Source organism: Natrix helvetica (assembly GCF_964273705.1).
Source record: "Natrix helvetica genome assembly, chromosome: W".
NCBI classification, from domain to species: domain Eukaryota; kingdom Metazoa; phylum Chordata; class Lepidosauria; order Squamata; family Natricidae; genus Natrix; species Natrix helvetica.
Genome location: NC_138555.1, coordinates 1,144,569 through 1,156,385, shown reverse-complemented (window position 1 = coordinate 1,156,385; position 11,817 = coordinate 1,144,569). Strand labels below are relative to the sequence as shown.

Here is an 11,817-nt window from a genome sequence, read left to right as displayed (position 1 = left end):
CCTCTGGCTGAGGAGTCACAGGCCACTTTCGCTTTTCAATGGAGGGACACTGAGACGGGGGTCACCTCCCAGCATACCCAGGACCCGACGGCCTCAGGGATTCAAAAGCAGCCCAACCATTTTTGGAAGGTGTTTGGCAGCTCATTTATATAAGCTTGAGTGGGTGAGAGAATATTCCCTGTTTCAATACATGTGGGATTTGCTGCCCCAAGCATCAGGGGACAATGTCTGCAGGGGACTGTGGCCTTGTTAAATTGGCTGGGGACCTGTGGCTGCGGTGTGGGGGCTGAAAAGGCGCAGAGGTGAAATTTCTGGGTTATGGTGTTTCACAAGGGCAACAGACTTTATTGGCCCCCAGAAGGGAAGCAATCTGTAGGATGAAACTACCTGAAAACAGATGGCAGTTGGGAGGATTTCCGGGGATGGCTGGCTTTTGAACCCCCAATTTTGGCCTCATGGCCAAACCTTTTTATGTGGCAAAATCGAGGAGAAATGACCGGGAGGTATTTGAATGGACACGGGAGTGCCGGAATGCTTTTCATGACATTAAGCGGGAGCTCACAAGATCTCCTGCCCTGGGACTGCCAAACTCATCCAAGCCCTTCACATTATTTGCCCATGAGAGAAAAGGCATTGCTGCTGGGGTCCTAACTCAAAAATTACCATATTTTTTGGAGTTTAAGACGCACAAAGATTTTGAAGAGGCAAATTTTAAAAAAAGGTTTTGCACTCTGTAGAACTCCTGAAAATGGCCCGTTTTCCCCCCAAAAAAGGGCATGAATAGCCTTTAGGAGGCTTATATCAAATCAAATCAAATTTTATTTGATTAGCCGCAACCCTCTCCCGAAGGACTCGGGGCGGCGTACAATCACAAGGATAAAATACACATAGGACACACATACATACGAAAAAACAAGGACAATTACATTTGTGCATGGAGGAGAGTAGACCTGCAAGTGAAAGACAATAAACACAGCTAAAAACACAGTTAAAACACAGTTTAAAATCCCCTAAATAAAATTGCTGAATTAAAAACCCCTCAGGAGCGTAACGAAGTTATGGTTGGGCCAGGCCAGATATTTGAAAAAGGTGGGTCTTGAGCTTAACACGGAAGGAGCGGAGGTCTGTAGTGGTCCTAATATCCGGGGGGAGGTCATTCCACAGGGCTGGGCCCGCCACAGAGAAGGCTCTGCTCCTAGGCGCCGCCCCATGGCATTGTCTAGTGGACGGCACCTGGAGAAGTCCCTCTCTGTGCGAGCGAATAGGTCGTAGGGATGTATGGGGCAGAATACGGTCCCGCAGGTAACTAGGTCCTGAGCCATGGAGCGCTTTAAAGATCGTAATCAAAACCTTGAAACGCACTCGATACACCACAGGAAGCCAGTGCAGCTCGCGCAGGTGTGGTGTCACATGGGAGTACCTGGTGCTCCCCATAATCACCCGCGCGGCCGCATTCTGGACCAACTGTAGTCTCCGAGTGCATTTCAAGGGAAGCCCCATGTAGAGAGCGTTACAGTAGTCCAGGCGAGACGTCACCAGTGCATGGGTGACTGTGCGTAGAGCGTCCCGGTCCAATAGGGGGCGCAATTGGCGCACCAGGCGAACCTGATGGAACGCCCCCCTGGCCACGGCTGTCACATGTTCATCCATGGACAGCTTGGCATCCAGGAGGACGCCCAAATTGCGCGCCCGCTCCACGGGGGCGAGTTGAATGCCCCCAATGGCCAGAGATGGAATTATCTGGTTGAACCGGGGAGCCGGAACCCACAGCCACTCCGTCTTGGAAGGGTTGAGCCTGAGTCGGTTGTCATCCATCCAGACCCGTACGGCTTCCACACACCGGGACATCACTTCGACGGCCTCGTTGGGGTGGTTCGGGGTGGAAATGTACAGCTGAGTATCATCAGCGTACAGGTGGTATCCCACCCCAAAACCACGGATGATCTCACCCAGCGGCTTCATGTATGTGTTGAACAGGAGTGGCGAGAGGACCGACCCCTGTGGCACCCCACAGATGAGGGGGCTTAGGGTCGACCTCTGCTCTCCTGCCAACACACGTTGCGTCCTGCCGGAGAGGTAGGAGCCGAACCACCGCAAAACGGTGCCCCGGATCCCCAACCCCTCCAGTCGGTGCAACAGGATACCATGGTCGATGGTATCAAAAGCCGCCGAGAGGTCTAATAGGACCAGGATAGAGGAACAGCCCCTATCTCTGGCCCTCCAGAGATCATCTACCAACGCGACCAAGTCCGTCTCAGTGCTGTGCCCAGGGCGAAAGCCAGACTGGCGCGGGTCTAGATAATCATTCTCCTCCACATGTCGTGGAAACTGAGAAGCCACCACACTCTCCACAACCTTCGCCAAAAAGGGAAGGTTGGAGACAGGACGATAATTGACCAGCTCCATAGGGTCCAGGGAAGGCTTCTTGAACAAGGGTCTCACCACCGCCTCTTTCAAGGCGGCCGGGAGAGACCCCTCACCCAACGAAGCGTTCACTAGGTCCAGGAGCCAGTCGCGTGTAACCTCCCAGGATGCCAGTACAAGCCAGGAGGGACACGGGTCCAACAAACATGTGGTAGGTCGTAGTCGCCCACGCAATCTGTCCAAATCCTCGCTGACAACCAAGTCAAACTCCTCCCAAAAAGGTTTCTCAAGACTCGCCACTGGCGTCTCGACTGGGCCACTGAAGGGGACCCAATCCTTCCGGATTTGAGCGACTTTATCCTGCAGGTATTTCCCAAACTCCTCTGCCCTTATAGAGTGCTCCTGGGGGCTGGGGGGGGAGCAAAATTGAGCAAACACCTGGCCCATTTGTCGCTCATTTCTGACCTCATTTTTGCCCTCCCCAGCCCCCAGGAGGCCTCCTAAAGTCTATGCACAGCCATTTTGGTGAAGGGGGTGGGGTTTCGGGAAGCAAGAAATCCTGGACTTAGTGTATAAGACACACCCAGATTTGCATCCTCTTTTTTGAGGGAAAAAGGTGCATCTTATAGTCCGAAAAATATGGTAGGTTCCTGGCCCAGACCAGTGGCTTACTTCAGCAAGCAGATTGACCCCGTGGCCTTGGGCTGGCCAGCATGTCTGAGGGCCATGGCAGGCATGGCACTCTTAGTGGAAGAAGCCCAGAAGCTGACTCTGGGTCAAGAACTGACAGTCAAGGTCCCACATGGGGTCAAGGAGGTCATGGAAGTGGAAGGAGCATGTTGGATGACCGGTGGCAGACAGGCTAAATATCAGACTATTTCATTGGATGACAAACTTCTAAAGTTATTCAGTGGTCACACCCTGAGAGGTAGTTGAATCCGGACCCCTCCCCCCAAGCACAGCTGGCTGAGGTCAATATCAAGGGCCCCCCAGTTGGCCAAAGTGAAGAGGGTTAATGCCTACACAGACAGTAAATATGCATTTGGAGCTTTACATGCGCGGGGGGCTCTTTGGAAAGAAAGGGGGATGCTCACTGCCCGGGGTGGGTGGGTGGGCAATCAAAGATGGGTCCCAGATTGTAGAATGACTGGAAGACAAGGGGAGAGATGGCCTGTTTTGCGTTGGTTTCTTTCCTGGCCTTTTTATCCACAATCACATGACCTCCAGGCAGCACAGTTGCCCGAGTTACGTTTCACTTTCGCTTTCCTGCTGATTGGATGTGTTCGCTTTCTCAGTGCCTGGGATTGGGAAGTGGAGAGGAGGGGGAGGCGTGTGGAGGTTGGGGATCCAGTTACGGTTGCAGGTGGTCCTCAGCAGAGGTGGCATTCTGCCGGTTCACCCCAGTTCGGGCAAACCTGTAGAGGCTCTGCTCACCTACCCAGACACTCTGCGCATGTGGATGTGGGCGTGCTCGCTCGGGGTTCTGAACCGGTAGTGAAGGCAAGAAAATTTCATGGTTGGTCCCCAGGCAGGGGATGCACTCAGGGAGAACAAGCAGAGCAGAAGATTTGCCAATTGTTAGATTTGGAAAATCTCAGAACTGGAAGGGTCTTTTGAGGCCATCTAGTCCAGCCCCTGCTCAGATCAATCGCCCACCTAGAGCCTCACAGATCTTCTCTGGGTCTTCTCTTGGACTTCTCAAGGTCAACGTGTCTCCTGCTCTCCAACCTCTTTTAAGGTTAGGAACCTGTTCTAAGAGTTGAACTACCTTCAAAATCCAATCAACGCAATTGGCATCTGCCTTTCTGGGACATGGCTGCCCACCTGATTGGGCAAATCTGCTCTCTGTTTGGGGGAGGGGGATCTCCTGGCCTCAAATCCTACAGATCCACTGCCCAAGTTACCAAATTTTCAGATGATACTAAGCTGGCATGAATAGCCAACACCCTAGAAGACAGGCTCATGATCCAAATGGATCTCAACAGACTTGAACCCTGGGCCCTAACTAACAAAATGAAATTCAATGTAGAGAAAAGTAAAGTCCTACTCTTAGGAAAGAAAAACCAAAATTACACATATAAAGTGGGTGAAACCAGGCTTCATAGCAGTGACTGTCAGAGGGATCTTGCAGTCTTTGTGGAGCTAAATAGGAGCCAGCCGTGTGCAGCAACAGCCAAAAAAGCCAATGCAATCTTCAGTTGCATTAACAGAGGGATAAAATCAAGATCAAGTGAGGTACTAATACCACTATGTAAAGCCTTAGTAAGACCACACTTACTGCATCCAGTTTTGGTCACCACACTATAAAAGAGATGTTGAGACTCTAGAAAAAGTGCAGAGAAGAGCAACCAGGATGATTGGGGGACTGGAGACTAAAACATAACGATGGACAGTTACAGGAACTGGGCATGGCTGGTCTAGTGAAGAGAAGGATCAGGGGAGACAAGATAGCAGTCTTCAAATATTTGAGGGGCTGCCACAGAGAGGAGATGGGGTCAAGCTATTTTCCAAAGGTCAGACAAGGAATAATGGATGGAAACTGAACAAGGAGAGATTCAACCAGGCCTCACCCTTCTGGACGCTCAGGGAAAGCCTTCAGAGCCTGGAGAGGGCAAAAATCCCCCGCACATGATGCAGGAGGCTAGGTAGGCCATGCCCACCATGGCCACATACTCTGAGTAATGGGCAGAGAACCGGTTGCTAACATTTTTCAATCCCACAGAAATGGCCTCTGTCCTGAGTCCATATTGACTACTGGAAAGTGTTGTAGAGGAGCACAGAGACGGCGTCACACAAAATACGTGGCAGCTGTTAAGAAAACGTGGATTCATCCCAGGAAAACAGGAAGGGGTGAGAAAGAACCTCAAGGCCGTCCTGTCTTGATGCTCTTTGGTGTCAGAGGGAGTGAAGGGGAGACGCCTTCAAGACTCTGCTACTATAATCCACATCAGGAAACTTGAGTTCTAATATTTCTTGTGTTGGTGGATTCCCAGCCTGATATACCTCAAAGGATTGACAGATGGGAAAGCCCCAAGGAGTCTCTGCTCCTGAAGGGACCTGGGTCCGGGATGGAAGAGAATTAGGCTATGGGGCCAGTTGATACTGGAGGGGGTGGATTTTCTCATGTGCTTGAAGTCTCCTCATATCTGAGAGGAGAAACCAGGTTCTCTAAGAGAAGGAATTGGCTCAGGGAGACTCAGCCATGAATCTCTGACTTGGGTTCCTCACAGGTCACATGGTGAGGGCTGGATTGGAACACAGAACAAAAGGACTCAACATTCAGACTGACGAACCCAACCAAAGCAAACGTGGTTGAGACTATCGAATCTCGGAATGCAAAATTTGATTGAGTACATCATACCGGAAAAGATGAGGGCAAAGCAAGATCTAGCTAATTCCCCCCCAGAGTCACATAGTTGAAGTTCAGGTTCTCCCTCCCCCTACTGGACCAGGTCACATTGTCCAATGGAGTCTCCTGGTATTGTTGTGAGAAAGTCTGGTAAACACCTGCTGAAGTGTCCTTGGCTCCCACAGTGGGCGTATTTATTTGTTTGTTTATTTATTTATTATTTATTTATTTATTTATTTATACATTTTTCTTTAACATACGTAGGTATTTAATAAACAGTGTATTGTCTGGGTCATTTTACATATACATAATAATAGTAATAATAATATTGCTTCCTTGTATGTAATAACATTCTTCCAACTTCTACTTTCTACTTTTATTATCTAACCATTGATAAAAGAAATCCCACGTTAAAAAATATTCTGTATCCTTTATCTTTAATGTTAACCTATCTATTTCTGCACAATCTCATATTTTTCTGATTATATTATCATCTGAAGGAATTGCCTCATTTCACCCAATGTTGGGCAAACACAATTCTCGTTGCCGTCAAAACATGCATCATCAAATACATATTCCCTTTATTATATTTTTCTGGCAAAATGCTTAAGAAGAATATTTCTGGCTTTAATATGTTGCTTTGCAATTTTCTCTAGCCATGAATGTCTTTTCATCCAAAACCCTTTTTGCCTTAGGGCAGGTACACCACATATGGTAATATGAACCCTTTGTATCTGGTTTCATTTCCAACATTTGGGGGACCTGTTTTTCAACTTCTTTGCTAGCCTTGCCAGGGGCAAATGCCACCTGTAGAACATTTCATACAGGCTGTCCTTGTATGTAGTTGCCATTGTCCATTTAGAGTTTCTACCCCAAAGTTTTTGCCATTTTTCTAATTCCATAGTATACCCCCCAAAACAATTGCCCAGGTTATCATTGTTTCTTTCACTTGTTCATCTTCCATTTTAAGGCTTCATAAATAGCTATATATTTTCTTTATTAACTTTTCATCCAGACCTAATAGTATCTGATCAAGTATTGTTGGCTCTTTATAGAAACCAGATCTCTTTACATCTTTTACACATCTTGAGTGTATTTGCAAGTGTGTCCACTGTGCCAGGTCCACCCGGATTGGGAGGGGCTTCAAAATGTTTAGCAAGGGGTTCTCTGCCCGGTTGCAAGCTGGGCGTAGCCATGGTGGGCGTGGCCTAGTCAGTCCCCTGAACCACAGTGGGGGGAGGGGTGTGTTTGCCCTCTTTGGGCTATAGAGCAGTGGTGACATTAAAAAAAATTATTTCCAGTTCTGTGGGCTTGGCTTGGTGGGTGTGGTGTTGCTCGGTGGGCGTGGCAGGGGAAGGATACTGCAAAATCTCCATTCCCACCCTACTTTGGGGACAGCCAGAGGTGGCATTTGCCGGTTCATCGAACTACCGTATTTTTCGGAGTATGAGACGCACCAAGATTTTGAAGAGGCAAATTTAAAAAAAAGGTTTTGCACACTGCAGACCTCCCAAAAACTGCCTGGTTTTTTTTTGTTTTTTTGTTTTTTTTGCGAAAATGGGCCCGTTTTTGTCAAACAAAAAGGGCATACATAGATTTAGGAGGCTTATATATTGTTCCTGGTGGCTGGGGGGCAAAACCAAGCAAAAATTGGCATGTTTTTTACTCATTTCTGCCCTCCGCAGCCCCCAGGAGCGGACTGGAAGCCTCCTGAAGGCTATGCACTGCCATTTTGGTGAAGGGGGCGGGGTTTCAGGAGGCCAAAAATGCTGTATTCAGTGTATAAGACTCAGATTTTCACCCTGTTTTTTGAGGGGAAAGGGTGCGTTTTATACTCTGAAAATATGGTACTCAAAATTCTCACTACCGGTTCTCCAGAACCTGCTAGATTTCACCCCTGCTACAGGCGCTTTTTCTGAGCATCCAGAAGGATGAAAACGGCCTCCCTGGGGCCCCTTCCGGCCTTCCTGAACTTCTGGTGGGCCTGTTTTTTGCCCTCCCGGAGCCTCCGTGCATGCCCTGCACTTACCTGCATCCAAAATGGGCCGTGTGGGGACTCCTGGGAGGGGAGGGGTGGGGAGGGTGGGGCCAGCCAGGAGTGGGATTTGGGGGTTCTCCAAACTGCACAGAATCTTAGCTAGAGGTTCTTCTGAACCCCTGCAAACCCCCAGCAGCCCACCCCTGATTCGGCAATTCCTGTTTAGTTTTAAGTTCCCCTTTTTCATTTAAAATATCTTTATATGTTACAATTTTTCCCAAGCTTATCACCATCGGATGTATCAGTGCTTCCATTGTTGAAAGGCTGGTATTTTCATATAATGTTTGGCTTTAACTTTTTCCCATACTAGGAGTAAAGTATTCCTTACATCATGTCTTTGAAAGTATCTATAGATACTCACGGCTGGCATCCTGATGTCTGAAACCTCAATTCTATCCCCCCCCGGCCAATAATTCGTTGGGAGCTGAGAAGCGATAATAGTTGCGAGAGCAAAATCGCCTTTTGAAGCTTGAGAGTGGCCTTTGGCAGAGCTGCCACCTCGGGAGCAGAGGCTCAATTAGAGAGACTTTCTCGTCTCTGATGAAAAAGGAAACAATAAGAAATCGTGTCTTTTGTTGACTTTCATCATGTCTTCTGTGTAACAAGGAGCATTTCTGTTCTTGCGCACCAGATCGTCAATCATGGACATCAGTTCGGCCACCTGAGCCTCTCGTTCTGCCCCTTCAGCCTCGTTGTTGAAAACCAATATTCGGTTCCCACATTCAGCAACATATTTCCTCAGTTTTTTATCTCTGGAAGATATAAAATTTTCTAGAGATCGACCTTCCAGGCCCTCTTTACAGGTGAACAAGAGGATTGTGTAATCATTGGCTTTAGGGCCAAAAACCTCTTTGATCAGCTGAGCCACGTAGATCTCCTGGGAGCAACGCAAAGGATGAGTCACCTGCAGAATGACGTGGGGACCCGGGGAGCAAAACCTCACACTCTTGCTCACTTCTGCAGCAGTATCCTTGTCTGGACGATGGGTATGGGAAAAGCCAGGCGTATCAACAACCACAACCTTCCTGCCCTTCAGCTGCGTCTCCTCCTTCTGGCATGCTTCTGTTACTGACCGAGATGACAGCCCAAACTCAAAGACTTTGCTTCCCAGGATTGTGTTTCCTGTCGCACTTTTCCCATTTCCCCATTTGCCCACCAGGACGATCCTCCGTTCAGGCCCTGCAACCCAAAGGGGAGAGGAGAGAAGAAGGGGACTGGTCAGCAGTGTATGGCCATCATAGCTTCTCCCTCCACCCAGGACAGTAACTTCCACCCCCTCCACCCATCTACCTCCAGGGGCCAAGTCTTTACCTCGAATGCTTCCCGGCATCTCCAGACCAGTCGCACAGCACAAAATCCGAGATTTCTGCATGAAAAACAAAACCAAATCAGCCAAAGGAGAGGCCGCTTGCAGGGAGGTTGACAAGAACTCCCTTCCCTCAGAAGATACAGGGAGGAATTGTGTTACGTTTGTAAAAGAGAGCAACATACGTAACGCTCCACCCATTGGTCAAATTTCCATTTCTTTTTTTTTATTTTATTTTCACAATACTGGCTTGGATGGTTTTTTTTTTTTCCTTTTGTTTCATTTTAGAGTCTTGTTTCTTTTAAGCTTGGAATATAAAAAGGATATAAAAGGAATATAAAGAGAGCAGTAACATCAGAGGGAAAAGAAGTTACACTGCCACTTGGAGATTGGAGGCTGAGTTCTGGAAATATTTTTCTCTCTTTTTTTTATCATTTTGACCTTGCACTTCAAAGGTTTTAGCTTGCAAAGAGATAAGATGGGTTGTTTATGCAGGTGCCCTTTGGATGTCTCTTTGGCAGCGAGAGAGAAGTGAAAAACAAAGCTTTGTTTTCCAACTAGAGTGGCAGTGTTTATAAATTGGACAATGACACAATACCAAGAAGAAACATAACATAACATAACATTACAACAGATTATGTTTGAAATTCAAAAATTATTAGAAACATCAGAGAGAATTGAGAAGAAATTGGAAAATATAGATGGTAATATAGCAAAATTTGATGAAATTGAAGATAGCCAGATAATGGGAAAAGTGGAGGTTAGAGTCTCAAAACCCAAGGGAAAAATGAACAAAGAGGCAAGATAACTGTGGATATTGACAGTGATCTGAGTGTGGTTGGAAATGGAAAGAATGGAACATGGAAAGGGAAGAGAGATGGAAATTTCAGATTTCAAGGTATAGAAGGAGAAACAAGAGAAGAGTTGATTGATGTAAGGAGAGGAACTTTGACAAAAGCACTACTGATAACCAAAGATAAGCTGATTAAAGAAGCTGATGGAGGGTTTCGAGAATTTATAAGACATGCAACAAGCAACAAGGTGCGAAGAGAAGTCCACACAAAGTTGATTAAGGAAATAACCTGAAGATTAATCCCACATAAGGCAAAAGAAGACTGTACTACGACTACTGGAAAGACACAGGTTGAGATATGAAAACTATTAACAAAATACTAGTTAAATAGTTAAAATTAGAGCATTATGTTAAAAATGAAGTGATGATGGATATAGCTAGATAGATAATTGATAATGATATAATGTATACATATATATTGGTTCGACAAGAGGATATTTGGTATAAATTTTAAATGATGACCATGAAAGGAGGTTTTGAAAGTTAGTTATGTATGAAAGCCTACAATATTGAAATTGGATATAAATTGTAAACAGTGATTAAGAAAGGAAGTTTAGAAACTTTGTTATCAAACATAATTAATTTTTATTTAGAACGTTTCACAAAGATAGAATGTTGTTGGATGATATTGAAAATAGACAATGGAATGCCATTATGTGGTTTTGCTTTGAATTTTGGAATATTTGTTATAAAGGGATGTTAAAACAACTATAGTCATATGAAGGATGAGGTATGATGATAGTAATATATATATATACATATATTTGATGTAAAATATATAATTTGATATGGATTTTAGGTGATGACTGTGGAAGGGATGCACGAAAGTTCTTTGTAACCAATTGACACACTTTTTATAATTTGTAATGGAATATGTTTTTATGGTGTTTGTTGTGTCTTGTTTGTTTGTGTTTAGTCAAAAAAATAAAAAATTATATATAAAAAAAGAGGGAGTTACCAGGAAGCCAGCTGCTTTTTTTTCTCATGTATCCAACTGAAAATAAAGAGCTGTTTTGGCTATTGACACATCCTGCCTCTTCCCTCAGCCAACTCTTTAACACTGGCGATGAAGGTGGGATACTGAAGAGATCAAAGGACAATGGACTGACCATCTGTGTGGCATCAGCTGCCAATTTCGCAGCACACAGCAGCCTGCACCGGCCATTCCAAGATGATCCACCAGCACGTTCGAGCCTAATACTGAGGAATGGTCTTCCTATATGGGTCATTTTCAAATGTTTATGGAGGCAAATAATCTTCAAGATCAATTGGACAATAGGAAAAGGGCACTTTTCCTAAGTTATTGTGGACCGTGAATTTACAAGATGGCTAAATCCTTAGCAGCACCAATCTATATAGAAACCGTATCATGGACAACTCTCCAGAAGATATTAAAAGATCATTATGTCCCCTAAGCATTGCTACTCATTAGCAGGCACGAGATTTACCACAGATGCCAACAGGAGGAGAGACAACCAATGATTTCGTTGCAAACCTGAGGGAAATTGCATCCAAATGTCATCAATTCAGAAGAAATGATGCGGGATAGGCTCATTCTGGATATGAGGAATCGGCCCCTACAAAAACGACTGGTGGAAAGGGTTATCATGTTTCAAGCCACCCTAGACAAAGCACGGACAGCAAAATCCTCTGATAAATCCACAGCAACCATCAGGAAATCAAGTAGTGTCCGTTTGGCATGCAGAGCGGCTGCTGGGCAACAAGAGAACACAGGATCCAAAGAAACCACCAATGGGGAAGATGAAATTCATCGCATAAATTCCGAAAGGAAGGTAGGACATTTGGAAGTGGGGAATAAACAATTCTGGTGTGCCGGGTATGTGGGAAACCCTCACAGGTCGGCATGTAAGTTTAAAGATGCCACATGCCAGTGATGCCAACGGAAG

The 11,817-nt window shown here is 46.0% G+C and overlaps 1 protein-coding gene across 1 annotated transcript; it reads right to left on the bottom strand.

Annotated features, from left to right (window-relative positions):
- Positions 1–8,268: 8,268 nt before the first annotated feature.
- On the bottom strand, positions 8,269–9,081 carry LOC309400258 (GTPase IMAP family member 9-like; the record flags this gene model as incomplete). The annotated part of the gene is made up of 2 exons (XM_081968672.1): positions 8,269–8,930; positions 9,042–9,081. 2 exons carry the CDS (start codon positions 9,079–9,081, stop codon positions 8,269–8,271), a joined length of 702 nt encoding a protein of 233 aa, XP_081824798.1.
- Positions 9,082–11,817: the final 2,736 nt, after the last annotated feature.